A 24,614-nucleotide genomic window follows, 5' to 3' on the forward strand; every position below is an offset into this window, starting at 1 on the left:
CTGTCCCCGTCTCGAGTGTCGCTGCAATCTTTTTTCTTATCAGACATCTCAAGGATTAAATATGCAGTTAAACTTTTATCCACTCAGAGTAAGGGTGTTTTCTTTTTTACTGGGTTATTAGGCAGAAGTTTTACTGGTCCAGTGGAGATTAAATGGGGCTGTGTTATCAGGTTTTCATGATTCATGTCAGATAAAATCTGAGTGAAACGAGCTGCCGGGCCACTGTGGTAGCAGTGTTCGCTTATCTGTCAACTTATTTTTTCTGTGGGATTATTTTTAATGTAATCTCGTAGAAGAGATTAAAAAAGTCACCAGTTCATAGCTGGATTGTTTGTATCAACTCTTTCAGGTTTACAGTAGTCTCTATTAGCCTGCATATTATTACAGATCTTTATTATGAACATCGTTTGTTCACACCGTCTGTGGACGTCTTCAGTCTGATCGGCCTGCTGCAGGTTCAGATTATTCGCTGCTGGAGGAGCTCGTTTGCATAAAATCTGGGTCACAAATGTCTTCTTAGAAAAAGACGTTTTGAACTACTTTACGTCTCTGTGCTGATTCTGGTATTTACGCTGTGAACTCAGCTCTGAGGTTCAGTTTAAGGTTTAAAGACGTCTTCTTCAGCAGCTGCCGCTTTCAATCTTTTGACATTTTATTTCCCCAAAGGAAATGTTGACCTTTCACAGCTGTTCAAATAACTCAGCCAATTAAATCATGTTTTCTTGGTCGTTTCCTAAGAAGAATAAACATTTTTTAAAGCTAATAAAACATCTTTTGTTCCCGTTTGATTAGTGACAGTCTGTGGGGCGTCCTTGCGACTGTTGAACCGTGTCTCCCACCTTCTCTTAATGACGTTTGAAGGTTCGAGGATTATTGTGCAGGCAGTCACATTTCTGAGATCAGTACGAAACACACAAAGAGCCCAGAAGCTTCACGCCTTCACAGAAGTGTGGACACACCGAGCCCTGGTTCGACTCAGATACCAACACACCAACGCAGACTCAGAGTGGGGTGGTGTTTTTACAGTGTTTATTTTACAACACGTGGAGTCACTGAGCAGCTTCTGCTTCTCCCTTTAAATCTGATCTCCACTCATCACAGCAGCTCTCACCACCATCCTGAAACCTCCCCTTTCTCTCCTGCTGCTCTCCTTCTGTTACAAATCAGCCCTGACACTCATCTCCACCCGCTCCACCCTGCCTGCACTCACTTCTTCATCTCTATCTGGATGGTTGACTCCAGGTATTAAACTCCTGCAGCGACACTATCTCTGTGTTGCACCTCTCCACCTCTCATTCACGCATGGTCCGTTTTCCTTTTACGGACTTTCATTCCTCTTCTCTCCCCAGCATACCTCCACCTCTCCAGGCTCTCCTCCACCTGCTCCTCTTTCTCGACCTCATCTGTCAGCGCTGCAAACAAGAAGGAGCTCAGAGCAGATCCCTGATGTACTCCCACCTTCAACCCACCTGTCTCTCCTACCACACACGTAATCGTGCCATCAGTATCAGTGCACCTGCTTTCCTCATCATCCTCCAACTCTCCAAAATCATCGTTACCAGTCTGGTTAAAGTCCACCGCCCCCTCTCCTGGACATCTCCACACCTCCACGTGTATGTCACCAGGACCAACCGCCGTCCCACTCGTCATAGCTGCCCTCTCTTCATCATTATTACTCCTCCGCCCGTCCTCCTCTCACTCTCATTTGCTATTCATGAGCTGCTCAGTACTCCTTCCATCTCCTCCACAGACTCTCTTCTTATATCATAATCTGGGATTTTGCAGAATCTCTGTTTGTTGTTCACAGCTGGCTGAGACTCAGATTCCTTCCTTTGTCTTTAATGAATGCATGTGGCGCAGCAGCATTAGCTTCCTGAATGCACCGACTCCTCACGCATTCTGCATTTACACATGCTGCAGGTCAGCTGTGATATGCAGATTTCTGAAAACCACCCCTGTCTCTCAACACGTGCCCCACCCTCCAGTACCCCGAGCAGACTGATGGAGGATGCCTCCCTTACATCAGAGCACTTAAGGAAATCCCCAATCAGAACATACTTCAGATAAAAGGGTGAAAAAACGGTGATAAATAGAGTTTTTACAGCAGTCTGCAGCTTTTGGCTCACTGTACAGACACTGAGCTCATCATCTGAAGCTTTGGTCATGTCTGATATGAACATGCACACCTGGAACAGGAGAAATATGCCAAAAAACAAAGGAAAAGAACTGGTTCGGTACATGCAGCGTGCAGGGTTGGGCTGCCACAGCTGGAACAGCATGAAAGGCTTTTATTGGAGCAGTCTGACACATTTACATATCAGCTTCACTCACATCAGCTCTCCTACACAGCTCTGGGATCAGCGAACATTACATCAGTCACGTGACCGGTTAGAGTCCATATTTGTGTTTCATGTGTTTATGAGTGTCAGAGTTAGCTGTGTCGCTGACTCAGGCAGCAGGAATCGAGCTCAAAGTGAGCATTTAATGCAGGTTAATGAGGAGAACGTACAAAAGCTCAAGACACAAAGAGCGAGGCTGGGAATGCAAAATCAGAGAGCGATACACCGATCAGCCTTAACACGCTGACAGGTGGAGTGAATGACACTGATCTGCATCCTGGCACCTGTTAGTGGGTGGGACATGTCAGGGAACAAGAACCCGTAAAATGATGGGAGAAGCAGGAGAAATGGGTCAGTGTGACAGTTTGGGTCAGAACATGTAGAAAACTGCAGATTTGTCAGATGTCTTTATAGATAAAGAAACTTTTTTTTCACCCCCAGCTCACGAAAGCTTTGGGGAAAGAAACCCACATTTCACCCGAAATATCGCACTCGGGAGGAGATGTCTCATTTGTTCTCTTCTAAGTGCTGTCATTTGTGATGTTTGCTGTCGTTTCTCTTGACAAGTGCATTTTGACACCTGGTATTTGGTTCATAACAAGCCTGTGAAGCAGCCACAAGGAGAAAGATGTGCAGCGCTGCCTCGGCCGGGTTATTTTGGTGTGATTTCTGTGCTGTCGAGTGGCTTTCAGCCTGTATTTGTGTTCCAGAGTGGCTGCCGGAGCTAATGACTGCATCGCTGGTGGGCCAAACTGCCCATTAGTCCTCCAAGGTGAGCAGAAGCAGGCATTTTTGTAATGCCTTCCCTGCTGCCGTTGCCTAAAAAGCCGCGTCTGATGTTCTGCATGAGAGACAAATCCCATTTGTGTCCCGGGCAGTGGGCCTGGATCCGCCCAGCTTACAGTCAACACTGACACCCGTCCAGTAATCACCTTACGGTGTGTTCACACCGAACGCGATGGACGCGAACAAAACGCCCCAAACGCCCCTAATTTGACGCGTGCACATTCGCACCTCAACGCGTGTCCAAGAAAAATCCATATTTGACGCGCGTGAACCGGAAATGTGGGAGGAAGTTGTGCCAGACGGTATCTTTGCAAGATGGCAGCTGTCGAGCTAGCGCTTGAAGAGAGAGTCTCCCTTCTCTATGCACTGTGGAGAGCGGAGCAGCGGCGTAAAAGACGTCCTCGCCGTACCTGGGTCCATCAGGTCCTCCAGAGGCGTGAGCAGTTTGGTGAGTTTCACCATTTGCTCCAGGAGCTGCGCCTGGATGACGGCCGATTCCAGCGTTATCACCGTCTCTCACTCGGCCAGTTTGAGGACCTGCTTTCCTGCGTCGGTCCCAGAATCGCCCGCCTAGACGCCAATTACAGGCGCTCAATCCCACCTGCAGAGCGCCTGTCCGTCTGCCTGAGGTTAGTAAAAGTATTTAATACGGTAGTCCTTTATTGATACCTGTGCTAATATATGCTAAACCATCCATCTATACACTGCTAACATGGATGTGCTATGCTAACAGTGAATGCTCTCGGTGTTTACTGAGAGCAAACTGTGGTACGGAGACGACTGTTTATAATATTTCTAGTGATGCTCAGAAGCTCTCATCAAGTCCCGATTTAATTCGATTTATGCTGTTATCAGTGTTTGCAATGATAGCATGGCTGTGGTGTCCTATCAATGTATGCGCTCGGTGTTTGCTGATATCAAACTGTAGCATTAGGACCACTGAGTTAATCTTTGTAGTGATACTCACTCCTTTTTATTTAGACCTGGTTTAATTCTGGGATAGTTGAATATTTGTATATAATCACCGCAGACTGCTTTAGATTATATCTAATATATATCATGTAATTATCCTTATAATTACAAAATGTTTTATGTAAGATTTATGTTTTGTAATTTTGTAATTTCAATAATGTATTTTGTAACTGCAGTACACATAATACTCATTTTAAACAATTTTGTCCAGGTTCCTTGCCACCGGGGACTCCTTCAGGACCATCGCGTTCAGTTTTCGAGTCGGTGTGTCCACGGTGAGCCAGATCATCCCCCAGGTAGCGACGGCCATCTGGGACTGTCTAGTGGACGATTTCATGGCTGTGCCTTCAACTGAAGACTGGCGGTCCATCGCAGAGGGATTCCAGGAGCGCTGGAACTTCCCTCTCTGCTGTGGAGCTCTGGATGGGAAGCACGTCCAGACGAAGGCACCCCCCAACTCAGGATCCATGTTCCACAGCTACAAGGGAACTTTTTCCATTGTTCTCCTTGCGGTTGTGGATGCAGAGCATCGCTTCCGCGTCATTGATGTTGGGGGGTACGGGAGGACCAGCGACGGTGGTATTCTGGCCAACTCCACCTTTGGTCAGGCTCTTCGGGCTGGGACTCTCCATCTGCCTCCTGACCAGCCTCTACCTGGTGGAGAACACCGTGGAGCCCAGCCCCATGTCTTTGTGGCTGATGAAGCGTTCCCTCTGCGGCGTGAGCTCATGAGGCCTTTCCCTGGACGCCTCCTCCCTTTAGAGAAGAGGATCTTTAACTATCGCCTTTCCAGGGCCAGGATGATAGTGGAGGGTGCCTTCGGTATCCTCTCCTCACAGTGGAGGTTGTATCGGCGCGCCGTGGAGCTCCGTCCTGAAATTGCGGAGAAGTGTGTGAAGGCAACTTGTGTTCTCCACAATTTTCTGCGCTGTGTGGACGAGAGAGGGGCGCCTGCTGTGAGGGGTGTGGCACCTGCTGTGGTGGAGCCGTTGCAAGGCCTGGGACGTATGGCAGCAAACAACTCCTCCAGAGAGGCTGTCCTGGTGAGGGAGGAGTTCATGGCCCACTTCTCGGCGGAGGGAGCTGTGTCTTGGCAACCAAAGGAGTAGCCTGTTTGAAGTCCGAGTGACTTCCCCACAACGGCTCTTTTAAGAGCCACCCACAAACCTCTAAAGAGTGTTCCTGTCTTTTTAAATTTTTCTTAATAAATGGAGCTCTACTCCAAAATAAACTAACCTCTTTTTACTCTCTTAAGTAACTTGTCTTCACTATGTTCCTATATACAGTGTGGTGCAAAAGTTTGGGCAACCTTATTAATAGTCATTATTTTCCTGTATGAATCGCTGTTACAGTAAAAAATGTCACTTACATATATCATATAGGAGACACACACATTGATATACACTAAATATTTATTTTATTTCTCTTTTTTTGTGTTGCCAATTTATGCATCTGCTTGATTTAGTTTAAACAGTTATTGCACACTTTCTGTAAATCCAGTGAACTGCATTTCACTTCTCAAATATCACCGTGTGTGTCTCCTGTATGATGTATTTAACTGACAATTTCTATTGTGACAACCAACGATTTGTACAGGAAAATAATTACTTTTCACAATGTTGCCCAAACTTTTGCATCCCACTGTATTAGTATGTTTTATTATTAGTATAATATGAAATAAATTCTACTTGTGTCAAGTCGGGTGCCAATATTTGCTGTGTAGTAGAACAGAGACATTTGTCATTATAAATGTTTATTTGATAAAATATATAAATTCAGTAACAAAAACATTAAATATATGAAATTTAAGTATTTACAGAGAGACAGGAATAAAAAGGACCCAGCTTGGAGTGGAAGAGCCTCAGGGAGAAGGAGGAGAAAAATAAGAACATTGTTTCTGCCCTGGAGAGCCTGCTGCCTCATCAGAAAACTGCTGATCATTAGGGTCCAATGTTTCCAAATTTAACACAGCTGTGCTGTTTTCAAAAGCTAATTTATCAATGTGAAATTTCACGAATTCTCGTGTCTGAGGCGGCATGCTCTCCAGAGCAGGAACAAGGCTGAGGAGAAAATATTCTGTTGGAGACGGGCGTGGCCTCTTTAGGGACCCCAGGATGGCCAGCTCCACCGCCGATGGACCGTCCTGGGACCCGTCCCTCGCCCGCCTTCGAGCTGTCCTCCTCTGTGGGCCTGTAAAACACAGCACAAAACAACACAAAGTAATGAGAAGGCTGCTACTAGATTTTCATTTTCAAAATTGAAAAAACCAGGATATGAACAGATTGGTTGTAGATATTTAGTAAAGGTGATCACAAGGGGATTCAAGCAAGTAAAAAGCTATCAGTGCTTGATGTTCATACCTGTGGGTGCAGCAGCAGGAGCTGAGGGACCAGGGTCTGGGGAGCCAGGAGAAGAGACAGGGGAGGACTCTGCTGCATGATTACTTGACTCTATCAAGACAATATTAAATGTTAACAGGTTGAAGACAATAGTCATAGAGAATATTATATTATTATATACTTATATACTTTATTATTATATACAGTGGTCTCTCATTTATTGCAGCACATGAACAGTAGTCACAGTTCTCACAAGTTGATTCTCAAAGTGCAAACCTTAACCCTGACCCTATATGCACTATCTACCTGAGCTCGTCCCACACCTAATTAGATTGGGAGGATACCTACCACTCTGGACTGGAGTAATGGTTCCCCTATTTCAGAGCGAAAAGCTCACTGCAACTTCAGCTAATGTTGAAGCAGAGTTCAAGAACATTAAACATGGTCTGTTCAAGCATGAAAATCTCCCTATAAGGATAGATAAATTCATTGCACGTCATCTTGGTTTTATTGAAGGGAACATGCGGATCTGTTCTGCAAAACAAATACGAAAAGAAGCAGAGGTTGCCAGACAGGATGGTACAGCGAAGCGTCAGGATCCACACAAAGCCTTTGTGGAGCAGGAAGTGGATGATAACCCCTCTCAGGAGCCCAAAATTGACACAGACATGGACATTGAAGAAACAGCAGCTTTGGAAAACTGGAGAGGCCTTGCAGTTCCACCAAAGAAGAGGAAATTGACCTCATACCTCTCCCCTTGTCCTGAATGGCTCCACTCAGATCCAGCTGTGAAAAAGAAAAAAGTAAAGCTAGGGCTGTTAAAAAATGGAAATAATCAACAACCAGTAAAACTTGGCAAAGGACAACACTGTGTCATGAACACCTGTGCCTTTGATGCCTTCTGTCAAAGTCTGTGCTGCGCTTACTGTGACAGTCGTACTGCTCAAAACATGTTGAATAGTTCAGAGGAGAATAAAGTATTCCAGCTTGTGAAATCCCTTGCTTCAAAGGGTGTCACTCAACATGCCTATTCATTGAGGGCAGAGGTGCTGAGCTCAATATTCTGCCCTGTTCAGTTGAAGACTGGTGTTCATCGTGTTGATGCACAGTGCCATGTGTCCACAGTAATTCAAAAAACAATGACGGAAAATCCAAGTGTTCACTTCACAAGACAGTGTACCTCCCAGTACTGCAAACTTTACACACCAAACACAAGGCAAATACCTTTTGTTTCCATTGATCTGTCAGTCCTCTCAGCTTCTGGCATAGCTCACCTTCAGTCTGCTGTTGAACAAGGGCTCAACCTTCCAGCATCGCCATGCCTAAGACCAATCGAAAGTCCTGATGCATCTCCAACAGCATTTAAAACAGATTCATCAGGAAAGCAACTTTGCACAGGGACTGTTTGTCACAGTTTCACCCTGAGAGAGCTTGTATGGATTGACACAGACCTTGGAAAATGCTCTACAGAAACTCTGGAGCACAGTTTTCACAGTCCAAAAAGGTTTTTGCTTACTGAATTCCCATCCACTCTGCTACTTCAAGGAGAGAAATTCACACTGAAAGCAGTCATTGCATTTCAGGAGGGCCCAACATCAGAAACACTCGGGCATTATATGACATTCTGTAACAGGACCCCGTACATCTGGGAGATGTATGATGACCTAAGAAAGGATGTAACCATAGCATCTGAAAACACCAGCGTATGTCCGCACGCTGTGCTCTACACAAAGGAATGATGGCAAGATTTCATGAAAGAAAGTCCTTTTCTAGTTTGTGAGTTAGATGGTGGAAATAGCTGTTATTTTTCAGTTATTGTATTAGACTTGTGAGGCTCAGACACTTCCATGTATTTACCTTTTCTAACAGGAAACATATATACTACATTGTTCTCGTAGTTTTGTATTTTGTTACCAGCAAATAAAGTTTTTTCTCCAACAGAATGCATTAATTATTTTAAATGCCATATTTAACCTAGTTTTTAAATAAGTTATAGCAGTTTGATTACTAGGTTTAAGAGTGTGATCATAAGAAAAAAATATCCAATGCTGGTTAATATCTCTCAATTTTTTTACAGTAAAGAAAGTGGCTGGTTGAGCTTTAGAAACTTTTGGTAATATCTTTAAAATGAAAGCGGCACAAACGACAATTTTAGCAGCACAAACACAGCACAAACCTGTGACATCAACTTTTGTTTGATTTGGGTGATGTGGGGGGCTGGTTGACCTTTTGACGTTTGCATTTTCATTAATATCTTTAAAACAGAGGCGGCACAAACGACAATTTTAGCAGCACAAACCAGCACAAACGTAGCACAGTTGATTGACACCAGTTTAGTTTGATTCCATTAATGTGGGGGGGGCTGGTTGACCTCGGATGACCTCTAGAAATTTTCTTGAATATCTTTAAAATGATAGCAGCACAAACGACAATTTGTGCAGCACAAACGGTTGATACCACTTTTGTTGGATTTGAAGAAGGTGGGGGGGCCAACTTCACTCACATCAAAGGATGGACTCTTTCATATAATACTAATGTTTCACAAACCTGTTGGCAAGGAGGTGTATCAGATTAAAATATGACGAGGACATTCATGCACGCTTTTATTTTTTTGGTTCATGACGTTTCCTTCGGCTCCACCATCAAAATGAAATGTTGTCTTTTTCAAAGGACCTGATTAAAAAAAGACAAATCTGCAGACCACACTGATGTTTCCCATGATGAAACCTGTTAAATGAACAATATTCAGGTGACTCTGCTTTGTTGTTTGTTCTGCTCAGAACTTTAGTGTTTCTCTGATGCGACGAACACGACGCCCTCCAGGGGCCGCTGGCACTTATTCTTCTGGAACTCTTGCTAACCGTGTGCATTTGAGCCATAAGATCTCCATCTGCAGAAACCTCTGCTTCTTAATGAAGCGCTCATCAGGAAAAATCAATCTGCTGCCGGCTCCGGGCCCTTAGTAATGAAAAGAATACGTCTGTTTCATATCGAGACTGGGACTGTGTGGCTGCAAACAGTTTAACACGTCCACATCGAGCACTGAGAGTCGCTGTGTCATGTAGTAGGACTTGATGCAATAAAGTTTCAGATGCATTATTAACAGACGTGGCTTAAATTAAGTAAAGTGTAATAAAGCTGTGAGTGTTCAGCTGTCGTCATGAGGAAGAGTATGTCACTGTTTTTACAGGATAACGAAGGTTCACTTGTTTGAAAGTCTGCTGACATCTTTCCCGTGAAGACGGAGAGACGAAGAAGAGCTTTGTCTGCAGAGGAAGAAATGGCTGATGAGTCTGGTCGCTGTGGACTACCCTGCTGGTAATTATGGGATGTCTGCTGGAAGTCTCAGAGATATGATGAGGGGAAAATCCATTCGGTGTCCACCTCGTCCTTTGGGGGACGGGTGGAGGTGAACGTTGGGTCGCAGGCAGACTGTGACATTTGCGGGCGCTCTGGGCTCTACGTCCTCCTGAACATGAAGGAGGCTTCTCGTCTGCCCCCACTTTAAAGGACGACTTCCTGCATCTGTTGTTTTCCTGTAGAAGAAGAGACAAAGAGTTGGAGACAGAAATGGTTAAAAACAAACTCATGGGAAGGCGTCATGGTGGGATACTGAGACTGTGACATTTGAGGCTCGTTGTTGATGAAGTGGAAATTACACGGTTAAACTTTTGGTGAATCCAGACGTGGTGAGTCATCTTATGACTTTCACAAGAGTGATAACGTTCATGTCAGAGTTTTGCGTCCCTATAGAAGTTACGTCTTTCCTTTTGTTCAGCTGCTCTGCAGTTACAGCGTCTCAGAGAGAAAAGCCCTTTTCACTTGTAACGACTACAGCCGATATCCTGGAGGTGCCGTCTGCCTGTCTGTGAGGAGAGTGGCTTTCTGGGGTGAATCCTCCTCTTTGCTGAGGTCCTACATCACAGAAGGGCCACGCTGGTCTGAGTGGAGCCTTTAGGACCACAGTGAGCTCAGTCTGTGGGTGGTGCTGGGTGCTTTGACTCCACAACGACACCACAGCTGCTTGTCGATGGGGCAAAATGTCCTTCCTTATCTGGAGAGCTGACACAGTTTGTGAAGCTCTGTTAGAGATCAGAAGAACACAGCTGGGCGGCCGTGCCTACTGCAGCGATGTCCTCCATCTCAAAGGATATTCCTTTAAACATGTGTCTGTGTTTATTCATCTTCATCTCCTGAACAGTTTTTCTGCATGAAGGCTAACCTGCAACAGCTGTCAAACTGACCATCTGTTATCAGTTGTTGCCACACCCATAGATAAGGTTAGCCCTCTTCCACATCCTCGTATTGTGAAATGACCTGCGTTTGTTTAGATTTTTGTTGTCACGCTGAGCAGACTGACACCCTGCATGCTGCATGTGAAACCAGCAGAGGTTTTACATGCGCTGACTGTGCGCTCTTCTTTCTCTTTATTACAGATCAGAACGTATCGTATGCACATGCTGGGTGCAGTTTGTAAGCAGCGGAAAAGCTAGCACTCACTGAATCCTGCAGTTTGATGAATAAAGAGTTTGTCTCTTTCAGTCTTCTGGTTGTGCAGATGAACACACTCCATGTTGTTATTCTTGGTTCTGCTCGAGCAGCTTTGCACGAGTCAGATTATCAAAATAATATCTCTGTCATGGTCCTGGGTCGGTGACCCAGCGCTTTTAGTTTGTTATCATTTTCTAGTTTATCATGATGATGATGATGATTATTATTGTTTGAGTTCTATGTGTTATGTTTGGTCTGCCTCTGAGCCTGCGTCTGTGTCCCTGTCTGTCTATGGTGTCACCCCGTCTGTTTGTCAATCTGTCTGTTTAGTTCTGTGTCTTGTTTGGTTCCCTGTGTCTGAGTTTCCTGTTTTATTGTGAAGGTCTCTGTCTGATATGAGTGTGTTCTGTTTACGTTTCCCCTGTCCCGTCAGCTCTGATTCCTCCCAGCTGTGTTGCCCTCCTGTCTCTCATCCCCTGATTACTGGTGTGTGTATTTAAGCCCTGTGTGTTCTCCTGCCTGTTGCCGGTTCGTCTGTGTTACTTCGTGTCAGTCTGCGTTACTTCGTGTCAGTCTGCGTTACCCTGAGTTCCACGGTGTCCTGTTCCTCGTCTGCGTCTCTCTGCTTCTCATCCCTTTGTTGTATGCTTCCAGGTCTGTTATTTTAGTTCTCCCAGTTTAGGTGTCTTCAGTTATTTGTCATGCCCCACTGCTTGTCTGCCACTACACCTTTGTAAATAAACCTCATTAGCATCTCATCCACTGCTTGCATCTTGGGTCCTTCTTCCAACTCCACACGGCTCGCCTCGGCAGCCGTGACAGTACGAACCGGCCACAATGGACCCAGCAGCATTCAACCCGCCCGAGGAGCTCCAGGAGGATATTATTTATTCTGTGGACCGTCTAATTACTTTATGGCTGGGGCATGAGGAGAAGGGATTCTGCCAAGCCATAGCTAATCGATTGGAGCGACTGGTTTCCGGTCTCCCCTGGCTGCTCAGCTCACTCCACCCACTTGTTCATAATTTCTTTCTGAACGAGCTGCACCTTCACCCCCCTACCGCTCGTCTGCTCAGCCCACCGGAGGATATGCAGTCCGAACTGCCGGATGTGGAGTTACCCGGCCAGTCGGAGCGTTCTCCGAGGAGGAAGCAACGTTCGCGTCGTAGACGCCTCACCCCACAGCCGGGTGGTGGGACTTCGGAACCGCCGGCTGTGGTGAGTGAAAAAGACACTCTTTCTGTTTCACCAGACTTTGGGACTGTTAATTCTGGGGCTGTGTTTATTCAGTTAGCCGCCCGGCCTCAAGCGCAGTTAGCCGCCCGGCCTCAAGCGCAGTTAGCCGCCCGGCCTCAAGCGCAGTTAGCCGCCCGGCCTCAAGCTCAGTCTCCAATTCCACCACCGTCGTCGTCCCAACCATTATTTCAGTCACCCTCAGTTCAGCCTCCTGTTCAGCAGCCACTAGCCCTGCATCCTGTGTCACTTGCTACTCCGGTACGACAAGCTCAGTCAAATCAATCTGAAAGGAACTGTGTTTCATCCGTTTGTTCTAAGCAGAGAGACAAACCTAATAATAATGTAATCATTCCTAAAAAGCTGGCTAGTTCAGAGACTGTGACGCACTCCAGGGCCTCCCCAGAGGCTGAGTTTCAGCCCTCAGCCCACTCTGGACCCCTGGAGGCTAGGAACCCAGCTGAGGACTGCACCCGGCTGTCACTGCCTGAGCAGAGTCAATGCTCTGTGCAGCTGCAGTCTGCTATGTGTTTGCCAGGGGCCACCGTGCCTGCTGGTTCTGTTCTGTCCCCGCCAGAGGTCCCCGCACCTGCTGGTTCTGTTCTGTCCCCGCCAGAGGTCCCCGCACATGCTGGCTCTGTTCTGTCCCCGCCAGAGGTCCCCGCACCTGCTGGTTCTGTTCTGTCCCCGCCAGAGGTCCCCGCACCTGCTGGTTCTGTTCTGTCCCCGCCAGAGGTCCCCGCACCTGCTGGTTCTGTTCTGTCCCCGCCAGAGGTCCCCGCACCTGCTGTTTCTGAGACTGTGTCAGCTGGAGGGCCCGAGGAGCCCGTCCAGCTTTCTGCCTCGTCAGCTGGGGGGCCCGAGGAGCCCGTCCAGCCCCATGACTCGTCAGCTGGAGGTTCAGGAGAACCTAGCCAGCTTCCTGCCTCGTCAGCTGGAGGGGCCCGAGGAGCCCGTCCAGCCGCCAGCTGCAGCCTCACCCACGCCGCCGGCAGCAACAGCAGCTTCAGCATCCTCAGCGTCGCCTGGTCCAGCTTCAGCATCCTCAGCGTCGCCTGGTCCAGCTTCAGCATCCTCAGCGTCGCCTGGTCCAGCTTCCGCTTCAGCTGCCTCATCCTCGCCTGGTCCAGCTTCCACTGCAGCAGCCTCCTCATCAGCATCATCAGCGTCGCCTGCAGCAGCCTCCTCATCAGCTTCATCAGCGTCGCCTGGTCCAGCCTCTGCTTCAGCTTCACCCGCTTCGTCTGGTCCAGCCTCCGTGTCTTCATCCTCTTCGTCTGGTCCAGCCTCCGTGTCTTCATCCTCTTCGTCTGGTCCAGCCTCCGTGTCTTCATCCTCTTCGTCTGGTCCAGCCTCCGTGTCTTCATCCTCTTCGTCTGGTCCAGCCTCCGTGTCTTCATCCTCTTCGTCTGGTCCAGCCTCCGTGTCTTCATCCTCTTCGTCTGGTCCAGCCTCCGTGTCTTCATCCTCTTCGTCTGGTCCAGCCTCCGTGTCTTCATCCTCTTCGCCTGGTCCAGCCTCCGTGTCTTCATCCTCTTCGTCTGGTCCAGCCCCCGCATCAGCTCCAGCGTCGCCTGCAGTGGCCTCCTCTTCAGCATCACCAGTTTCGTTTGGCCCAGCCTCTGCATCAGCTTCGTCTTCGCCTGGTCCAGCTTCGGCCTCCGCCTCAGCTTCATCAGCTTCGCCTGGTCCGGCTTCAGCCTCCGCCTCAGCTTCACCCGCTTCGCCTGGTCCGGCTTCACCTCCGCCTGGTCCAGCCTCCGCCTCACCTGGTGCCGCAGGGATCACGCCACCTTCAGGTCCCAAACTGCCGCCTCAACGTCATCGAGCATTTGTCAGGCCGCTTGTTGGGCGTCGTCACCACCGTGGCCGCCCTCCGGACTTCTGTTGCCGCCCCCGCCTTCCGCGTGGACGACCTCCTACACGTCGCCACTGCCGTCCGCACGGTCGGCCCCCAGAACTACTTCCTCGCCGCTGTTGCCGTCCGCACGGTCGGCCCCCAGAACTGCTTCCTCGCCGTTGCCGTCCGCACGGTCGGCCCCCAGAACTGTTTCCACGCCACTGCCTACTGCGTGGCCGGCCTCCGGACCTGCCCCACTGCCGCTGCCATTCGCATGGTCGGCCTCCGGAACTGAACTGTTTTGGCCTCCTGCGCTGTCGGCCCCCTGAACTTGGCCATCTGGGCCTTTTTGGACTCTGTCCCTCCGTCCTGGGCCTCGGCAGCCGTGACAATCTCTTTATCTCATTCTGCACCTTTGTATCTGAAGCCATCAGGCACGCCTGGTCTTCATATCCTCGAGGGAAAAAGGGAAAAGCCAGCCTGTGTTCAGAGGAGGAGCCAATCCTTGCTTTTGAAAGTTGTTAATCCAGTTAACCCTGGAAACAGAGCAGCTCAGATCACCCTGACATCATGCCTGTGATGAGTGGACGGACACTTCTGCACTCATATTTGAGTTGTCTAATGATTCCATATCCTAAAGTCGTACAGGATGTAAATCTCTCCTGTTACAAGTGTAGTAAAAAGGTTCTGTGTAGCTTCAGGGAACCAAATGTAGATCAAATAGAAAGCGCTGGACGGGCTCATTAATGTCAGATATTACAGATGTTATCAGTACGGCTCCTTTTCTTCCCCTCAGCAACAGCAGATCATTTCTTTGCCGTGAACTCTCGCAGCTGACTGCTGTTATTTGTGGTTTGTTTGGTCGCGTAATAATAATGAAAATAATGAGTTTACCTGGCCGGAAATGCATGAAATCAATCGACGGTGCGCACAGACACAGATGTCTGAGATATCGTTCTCGCACTGGCCTCATACTCAGATGATTTCAGAAGCAGCTCTGCAGATTGACGCCGTTTGTGTTAATGACTGAATTTTGAGATTTACCTTCATCACCTGCAGGCTCATGATATCACTGATGTCACTAACACTGGTAGCATTGATTGGCTGTTGTGCCAGAGGGACCCACAGCACAGTGTTACGGGTGCAGGTTTACAGAGAGCACAAAGTGTGCAGTAATTAAAACTCATCTCGGCTGCCTCGGGCATCCTTCTTCATCACCCGGATCCTCCCTCAGCACCACAGCCCTCTCTTCCCTAAACCTCGATCATACTTAGCTGTGGGTCAGAGCTTCTCCACGGCCCCCTCCCACTTCCCCTGTAAAGCCCAGAACTGCTGCGGAGGCAGAAGTGGAAGCCGGTTTGTGGGGAAATCTCCCAGCGGCTGGCTGTAATCAGCGTTCCTGCTGCCTTGCTGCATCCTCCCCTGTGGATTTATCGGTCTGGAAAAGCTTTGGGACGCTAACATTAGGCACCGGCTGAGATGGAGTCCAGCCCAGAGACCCAGAAATTCAATTCTAGCAATTGGAGCAAAAGCACGGCACAATGTCTCGGCTTGATAGTGGCTGATATGCTGACCTCAGGTCTGCTCCGGGGCTCACCGCTCGCTGAATCTGAAATTTATACCGTCTGTATCTGGCTCATCTGAATAAATTGAAGCGGTTAGTGGAATTGGGTTTGTTGAACTCCTGACAGATCTCTGAGAAGCTGCTTTTCGACATAAAGAGGCGTCCCCGAGCACACACGGAGCATCACTCTCTGACTCTTGTTGCTCTTTGAAAGCAGCAGCCTTTGTTTCGTGCCCGCTGCAGTCTAATAACCCCAATAAGTGTTTGTTTATGATAACCTGCCTGGTCTGTTGCCACGGCTCGTTACAGAGCTCCTTCTGCATGTCGGGCACCTCCACGAATACCAATGCGACAGAGAGATGTGCCGCGTTAACTCGTTTGTCACCGCGTCAACAATATTAATGCCTTTCCTACAGACTTGATAAAGACCGCTCCCCCGGCGGAGTTTAATGTGCTGGAGTGCAGTTGTCGCCACGGCGGCATGGACACCGGGTTCCTCAGACCGGCCCCGAGAACCACAAACCTCTCGCTTTCTTTAAGTTAGATGTCGTCATACTGCGAGATCTTTGTTTTTGAATCTTCAGCTTTAGTTTTCATGTAAAAGGAGCTAAAAATGGAAAAAAACCTTTTATGATGGCAACAACAAACAAACGACAGAGAAATGGTATTTTGCCAATATTTTTCAGATTTGGTGTTTTTTTTTCTCCAAATTCACTTAAAATAAGAACTGAAACTGTTAACAAGTGTGGCTCAGGATGCAGATTTTACATTTTTGTGTTGTTATTACGCCTGCTTTTGATAAATTACTGACAAATGTCTGAAAATGAGGCGAGAGAAACGAGAACTTGACAGCCACTCACAGCTTGTTTCAAGTAAACACTTCTTTGTTAGTAGGCCTGTATTTATCTGAGTTTTCTACCCATGAAAAGCAGCTGTGAGAATGTACAGTGTGTGGAGAGTCCTTCCTTTTATTAAATGTGTCATAATCAAAAGACACGATTATTGATTTTAGTAGCTCATCAAAGCTGCTGATACTGAGTTTGTGGAGAGTCTTTAGGGGATGTTCTTGACCATAAACTGTGTTTTGAGCCTCAAGCTGATGCTGCTACCAAACAGACTGTTCTTTTTAAGGAAAATTAGATCTTTTAATGTCTCATTTGAAATGTTTCCTTTGTTTTACAGAAGTTTGATTGAATCTGTTATTTCTTTCTGCATCGCTGCCTGGTTTGGTAACACGACTCTGAAGAACAAGGTGGGGACTTTTCAAGACGGGCTTATTGTCCATCTATAACCAGCACTGAGGAAGGCTCATGTTATTGTTAATTGTTCGAACCATCAACTTCACAGTGAGTTTGACATGTTGCCCTCTGGCTGTTGTTTTAGAGCACCTGTGAGGAAGACCAAAAGACTCCAGGTTTCCTTTATCCTGCCTCGTTAATGGTAAATAACCATCTCGTTTTGTGTATTCTTATTGGTGCCCTGGCTGCTAAACTAAAGGCTTTTAAACGTATAGACTGCATGTAAAGCAGAGCTTCCCAAAGTGTGGGGCCCGCCCCCTGGGGGGGGGGGGGGGCACAGAGCCATTGCAGGGGGGGCACGGTATGAAAAGGAAAAAAAAAAAGAACTCTTGGACACTGCTAGCATAATGGACAGGTTTTTGACGGGGCTCCCACACAAATGCAAAGCAGGAGATGAAGCATCACTGAATATGTTTTCAAGCCAAAGGCTAGAAAATACGGTAAAGCATGTCTCCCCTTTGGCTTCACCTGCACAAGTGTCATTAATTTGTTCTTTTTAGAGAGAAGCAAGCCATACTTGTTCAGTCTTCTTCTACTTGTACGCTCATGAACTTTAACCTTTAACATGCTAACTGAATTAGAGTCTGAGATGGAGCTCTTGGGTCTCTCTGCAGGTTCACTGAGCACTGTATGATTTGAAGTTGGGTAGACTTGCTAGAACCTCAACTCCTGGAATGATTCTAGCGTTGTGCTAACAATCCAGAATGATATTGGCCTTTAAGGTTTGACACAGAAGTTGCAGGGTAGTTTCTCTGAAGCCTCAAAAAGGCAAAATGAAACTAATATAGTCAAAAAAGTCCAATCAATGTGTTTCCAAAGCTGTCTAGTTTCATAGCTACCCTGTATAGGACCAATATGCCATATATTCTGGATAAATGTACCGTATTTTCACGACCATAAGACGCACCGTACTAAAAGGCGCAGTCTCAGTTATGTGTGCCATTACTGTATTTAACACACACATAAGGCGCACCTGATTATAGGGCGCATACAAGTGTGCGTATTTAAAAATGAAGCGGGAGCAAAACTGAGTTTGGTACTCACATTTTTATTACCGGTAATCGTCATCAATCAAACCCATCGAAGTCCTCATCCTCTGTGTCTGAACAGCTGCGCTAAATCTCCATCAAACATTCCAGGTTCACTTTCTTCACCGTCAGAGTCACTTTCCGTGCCGTGCGGCTCCTCGGAAATGATGCCGGCTTTTGCGAAAGCTCGAACAACAGTGCCAGCAGACATGTTAGCCCAAGCATCTACAATCCATTCGCAAATTGTGGCGTAACTCGCCCGGCGCTGCCTTCCACTCTTAGTGAAACTGTGGTCTCCATCAGTCATCCATCGCTCCCACGCCGCTCGCAGCCTTACTTTGAACGGCCGGTTCACACCGATGTCCAGCGGTTGGAGTTCCTTTGTCGGGCCTCCTGAATGACAGCAAGCTCAGAGTTCATTTGCTTCACTTGTTTTTTCACATCGGCTGTGAGATGGGCACGCATAGAGTCACAGATCAACAGCGATGGTGATGCGTGGAAAAAACCACCTGGTCTCCTTACACACACCTCCCTCAGCCACTCTTTCATCATTTCCTCATCCATCCAGCCCTTTTCATTTGCCTTAATGATGATTCCTGCTGGAAACTTCTCTTTAGGCAAAGTCTTTCTCTTAAAAATCACCGTAGGTGGCAGTTTCTGTCCATTAGCATGGCAGCCAAGCACAACAGTAAAAGAAGACTTTTCGTGCCCCGTTGTGCAGATCGCTACCGTGCTGGTCCCTTCTTCTCCACAGTGTGACTGACCGGGATGTCGAAAGTGAGCGGCACCTCGTCCATGTCAGTGATGTGGCTGGGCTGGATGTGTTTGTCGGCGATGTGTTTGCTGCAGTAGGAGCGGAAGATGGCCAGCTTTTCATTATAATCCGCTGGAAGTTGCTGCGCTACCGTAGTCCTGGTCCGGATGGAAAAATGGCACCGTTTCATGAAACCAAAGCACCAAGACGGACCTCCTCGGAAATGTTCAATTTTCATTTCTTCTGCTAGCGAAACTGCTTTTAGTCGAATGGTGACCGTCGAAACGCTTCTCCCACTCGTTCTTTGCTCGATGATCCACTGCTCGAGTCTTTCCTCCAACTCGGGCCACCTCGCCTTATGTCCGCGGAAACTCAGCTGCGTCTTCTTGACCTGTCGGAGCTCGTTTTCCAGCTTCCTCCACTTGCGAACCATCGATTCATTAATCTTAAATTCTCTCGCGGCTGCTCGATTTCCATGTTCCTCCGCGTAGCTGATGGCCTTCAGTTTAAACTGTGCTTCATAAGCGTGTCTCTTTGCCATTTTCAGGGTTGTTAAAACAACGATGTTCCGCGTAACGCACATACCTGTCCTTTTATACAGGTATGTGCGATTGTCCCGGTATATACAATCAACGCCCAGACTTCACCCTTTAGCGCTCTCATGGTGTTCTCTACTACGTCCTCCTTACAACACACAGGGCGCACTGCACTATAGGGCGCGCCGCACTTTTTAAAGAAAATCTAAGGCTTTTATGTGCGCCTTATAGTTGCGAAAATACGGTAGACTTTCTATGAACCAAAAAAATGGTTGTCTGAGAAATCCACGTCAAACCGCTCGGCTCCATTCGCTCCAGCAGAAAATGTTTGCCTTCTGGTTGAATTCAGATGCTATAATGACATTTTACTGGTAAGATTCAAGGGAGTAACGATACAAAAACTCGGCAGCAGAATGAAATGTCAGCGCTCGACTGCTGTGGAGTCTTAATGTGGCCGAGCTCCGTGATTCGTCGGTCAGGTCACGAGAGTTTGTTTGGGGAGTGAGGATGAGCGGCTGTGTCCCCGCTGCTCTGCGTTTACTGCAGAGCATGGCTGTCTCCATCTTTTCACGACTATTGTATGAATTTCCCAGAGGAACCCACCCGAGGGATCAATAAAGTTTCATCTAATCTACTTTCACATCATTGTTATAAAATCACGTAGTTAAAGCCGTTTCTTTTCTTTTCTTTAGCCTCGCTGGTTAGCAGGACTCACTTCAGAAGTGAAGTTGCAGACAAAGTGATTTCATTGATCCTGCTGTCACAATGAAAGTGACCACCCACCCACCTACAGTGCCCTCTCCTATCACGGCATTACGGCGCTCCACACAGACAAAATGCTCTATAACAACTTATTAAAGAACACAAATGAGAGTCAAAGATGTTAAACCAGCCTACAAGAAGTCCCAATCCCATCGAGCATGCACCTTGATGCTGGGACAAGCTCGATTTGTGGAGCCACCACTCTGCAACCCACATGATCAAAAGATTCTTCTAACAGCACCCCAGAGCATGTCTGCACAATATTCGGCCGTGACAGTGAGAGCAGTGAGTCTGCTGAGTCTGCAGGAAACATTTCCCTGAAGTCAAACGGCTGAATGTTTAGAAAAAGACTTCTGCAGCAGCCTCGTCGCAGAGCACTGAGAGACCGAGGCTCTGGAAAGCACACAGAGCGAGTGGTGTGCGTGCGTGTGTGTGTCATAAACCCGTATACACGGTTGCAGTGTGAGGACCTGTCTTGTGCACCTGCTCCCTGTAGCAGTGGCTGAATGTTCAGGCGTGTTTGAAGGTGAGAGCTGGGTTAGGATTATGTTATTAATGGTTGTATTTAATCTTGAACTAAGTCAACGGGAAATTAATTCCAGTCAGTGCGAGGTGAAGTCTCAGATTGTTTCATCCTTTCTGCGGTGCTTGGATTGTTGTCATGGAAACAGTGCTTTCCAGCCTCCTGAGTATGTTTGTGATCATGTCCTGCTCGACTTCTTAATTTATGATGAAGAAAAAGGAGACTGTGTAAAACCAAAGACTTCAGTTTTTTTCCTATTTTTCTTTTTTTTTTTTTTATGTTTTCATTAATTAATTTTCTCTCCATGAAGCCTGAAAGGTCGAGCGCAGGGTTTGCCCGAGTTGCTGGGAGCACCTCAGGTTTCTGTCATTGCAAACGTAGTTTCACGTCTCACCTCAGCTGTTTGTTTTCTTATTGTTTTATTTATTAGAAAAGAGATCAAACAAAAAACAAACGATAAAAAGAAAATTGTACTAATCGGTCAGTTTCCCTGAGACCGCATCAATTATTTAGTCAAAGAAACAAACACACCTGAGCTGCTGGTATTGCAGGTAAAGTCTGCTCGCAAAAAACCCAGCAAAAATTCAGACAATTTAAAAGCCACTTTACAGATACATAGTTAGCTTACAGAGTTTTATCACAGGTGTATCGAAGGGTCGGGGCACACCTGTCACTTAACTAAAGTCCTCAGTAACTACATACATAGCAAAAAAGTGCAATAAAGTACAAAAAATTGAAAATCATTTGTTTGGTTTTTAGACATATTTCTAGTTACAGAATAGATTTCAGAGGTTTGTCCCTCAAAACTGTAAATGCAAAAAAGTTGCACAAAATAGTTTACAGGAAATTTATTTGGAGTGTCTTTGTAGTTTTATTTTTGAGATGTTTTTTATAAACTTTAAGAAAAACGAAAATAAATATTATTTGAAAAAAAAACAGCATCAAAATAAACTATTTCCAACAGTGAAATTTAAGTTTGAGCCTCCCAGAAACTTTACAGAAGGGACATAAAGTCAAACATGACTTTCAAAAACACCAGTAAACCTTTGAAAGGTCCTGCAGGGAGAAAACTACATTTCCCACAGAAAATGGCGTCACTTCCGGTTTTTGAAGGTAATAGCGGCCATGCCATAGTTTGCGCTGACCTTTATTCCAGTGTAGGAAGTGCTATGAACAGCTGATCGGCAAAGCGTGTTTCTGGATTTTAATGGTTTTGTTGTTGCCAACGCTTTTTATGCGATTTTTGCAAAAAGCCATTTGTGGATGAGACCGTGACCTACGACAAGTTGAATGTATGTTACGTAAGAACAACTGCTCTGGTTTCATATGGGAAAAAATTATTGCGCTATCTTATGTGTTTGCAATTCTACTGGCATTTAAAAATAGCTACACAAAACAGAGCGTGCATGCGCCGATGGGCTTAAAAAGATGTGCTGGTGACATTAATAAGTTGTTAACTTCCACAGTCTGTATTATTATTAACATTTTTATAGCTTTCCTTTGTGGTCTTAAATAATCTGCTTTCATATAAACATCTTTTGGTTTCAGGCTTGTTTCACACTACAAGCATCATTGGTGTCATCATGCTACAGCTTTCACACACACTCGTGTGTTGTTGTTTTTGGATCCAGAGAATATGCAGGTCACAGCTTTACTTCCTCCGAACTGACTTTGTGTTTCACTGCGACTGCCTGCGACAGGTCGCAGGTCTGACCTCCGTCTTCAAAGCAAACATTTCAAAGGCCACAGGATTGCATGTTGGTTGGACACGGTTGCAGTAACGTTGGTCGTGCTGCTGCGACTGGAACAGAAAGCGCCACACAAACCTCTTTAAATCAGTTCCCTCCACCCAGAACATTAACTTCATTTTAGCTCACAGCTTGAAGGCGTCACTTTGGATACTGACCCAAAAAGTAACTGGGGGAGGGGGGAAAAATCATTAAACTAAACAGCACTCTTATAGGCAGAGTGAAACGTTTGGGGTGAAGGTCTCAACACTCTGAGCTGCTCTAAGTTTTCTAATAGTCAAACCAGTAAACCTGGACACTGTCCCATTAAAAGTTTGTGTTCAGCACTTTGGAACAAACCGAAAGTCTCAAAGTGCCCGAGGACCCGAGAGGCTCGATCACAAGGCTGAAGTAGGTCAGACAGGTAGTCTTTTTTTAAGACAATAAAGAACTTTAAAGAAAAGTAAAAGCATTTTAAAATCAATACATAACCTGACAGGTAACCAGAGAAAACAGGAGTGATGGGCAGGAGTGAAGGTGTCATCAATCATCCGGTCCACACATGGGAACAAGCATCAGAATAGAATAGAATAGAATAGAATAGAATAGAATGCCTTTATTGTCACTATACAGTTGTACAATGAGATACAGAGCATCTCCTACTCAGTGTAAACATGCTGGGGGGGGGGTACAGTTCTGCAGCGCTATATACATATGGACAGTATTAACATAGGGAAAAAGATATATATATATATATATATATATATATATATAAAATGTACAAATATACAAGCCGGTTTTTAAAAAAAGTAATATGTAATAAATAGTGTTGTGTATATACAGTTGAGTTATTGCACATAGAATTGGTACTGCACAGTGGTGGTCCATAGAGGAAGTGGGAAGAACAGAAAAAAAGAAAGTGTTATCGGTGCATGTGTGAGTTCAGGGTGGTTATGGCTTTGGGGAAGAAACTGTTTTTGAGTCTGTGGGTTTTTGTGCTGATGCACCTGCAGCGCTTCCCTGAGGGAAGCAGGCTGAACATGTTGAAACCAGGGTGGGAGCTGTCCTTGATAATGCTTGCTGCTCTGCTGAGGCAGCGGGAGGAATGAATGTCCATCAGGGAGGGGAGAGGGCAGCCGATGATCTTCTGTGCTGTCTTGACCACACTCTGAAGCCTCACTCTATCCGCCTTGGTGCAGCTGCCGTACCATACCGTGATGCAGTAGGTTAGCAGGCTCTCAATGGACGAGCGGTACAAGGTCAGCAGCAGGTTGGAGTTCAGCTTGTACTCCCTGAGGACTCTCAGGAAGCGCAGCCGCTGTTGGGCCTTCTTGACGACCGCGGAGATGTTGTCTGTCCAGGAGATGTCAGCAGAGATGAGGACACCAAGGAACAGGAAGGTGTGGACCCTCTCCCCACACTCCCCGTTGATGTAAAGGGGGGCCAAGTCAGTGCTGTGTCTCCTGAAGTCAACAATGAGCTCTTTGGTTTTCTTAGTGTTCAGTGGCAGGTTGTTTTCTGAACACCAGGCTGCCAGCTTCAAGAAGAACGCCGAGTTCGGCAAAGCTCCAGTCCAAGGAGTCACGGTGAGGAACATGGTGCATGGAGATGTAACCATGTGGGCGGCTGCTTATTAGAGTTACCCTAACATCAGATTGTGTTTGTAAATGATGACATGGTGGAGCAGTGGTCTTCTTTTCTATCTGGACTTTCCTTGTTCTCCACTGGCCTGCATCGGTCCAAAGACATGCATGTTGGGTTAAATAATCTAAACTGGTTGTGTCAGTCTGCCTGTGATGGAGTGCTGACCTGGCCAAGGTGTCAGATTTATTATGAAAGAAGGTTCTGGATTGTTGATAATCTCGTCTGTGAGCCAAAGAAGCTCACAAAGTACATCTTATATGAGATTTACCAACTGTATGCTTATCATCAGCTAATCTACCGGGCCATGGCTGAGTTTGGCTTCCTGGCCTGCAAACAAATGCTGTGCTCAGTTTCTGGAGCAATCCCACTTGTACACCAAATGATGCTCATGTTCCTTTGGAGAGAACACTGAGAAATGAGCCGACTGGTGTTTCGGTGTGATGAACTGTGTAGAGAAGAAAACCCTGCCATGTAAAAGAAGAGGAGGAGATACTAGTGTAGAAAAGTACTCAAGTAAAAGTTGAAGTACTGATTGAACTTTTTTACTCAAGTAAAAGTGAAAAAGTACCGACTCTGAAAAGTAATTAAAATATGAAAGTAAAAGTAGCTCCTTAAAGAAAATTATTATCACCTATAAGTATGCAAAGCTAACAAATACAAACTTTATTTCAGTCTACATTGCAATAACTATTTCCTGTTGCCTCCATTGTAGAGGGGGCTTTGCCACAACTGACAATAATTTCTATTGAGAGTACAGCAAACAGCAAACTCACCTGTT

At 46.4% G+C, this 24,614-nt stretch overlaps 1 protein-coding gene and 1 long non-coding RNA gene across 13 annotated transcripts in view; one reads left to right on the forward strand and one right to left on the reverse strand.

Moving 5' to 3' along the window:
• Nucleotides 1-24,614, forward strand: part of LOC146370076 (general transcription factor II-I repeat domain-containing protein 2-like) — a 38,568-nt gene that overhangs the window by 8,359 nt on the left and 5,595 nt on the right. For 2 of the 12 annotated variants that reach the window (XM_084910934.1, XM_084910939.1), the window contains exon 2: nt 1,350-1,613. The exons of 3 other annotated variants lie outside the window; for them this stretch is intronic. Coding sequence is in view for 3 of the 9 variants with exons in the window: in XM_084910939.1 (XP_084767065.1) it covers nt 1,447-1,613 (167 nt within the window). In the remaining 6 variants the exon portion in view is untranslated. Of the gene's footprint in view, nt 1-1,349; nt 1,614-11,764; nt 12,146-16,746; nt 17,005-17,190; nt 20,469-24,614 lie in introns of those variants that run through there. 7 more of the 12 variants (XM_084910936.1, XM_084910938.1, XR_014797433.1 and 4 more) reach the window with 6 other exon arrangements.
• On the reverse strand, nt 9,027-11,600 carry LOC146370077 (uncharacterized). The gene is made up of 2 exons (XR_014797436.1): nt 11,511-11,600; nt 9,027-9,972 (listed from the first exon to the last, which is right to left on the reverse strand). It is a non-coding gene; the product is annotated as an uncharacterized LOC146370077 (long non-coding RNA).

This window comes from Perissodus microlepis, chromosome 17, assembly GCF_051167445.1.
Source record: "Perissodus microlepis isolate ML-2025 ecotype Zambia chromosome 17, ASM5116744v1, whole genome shotgun sequence".
NCBI classification, from domain to species: Eukaryota; Metazoa; Chordata; class Actinopteri; order Cichliformes; family Cichlidae; genus Perissodus; species Perissodus microlepis.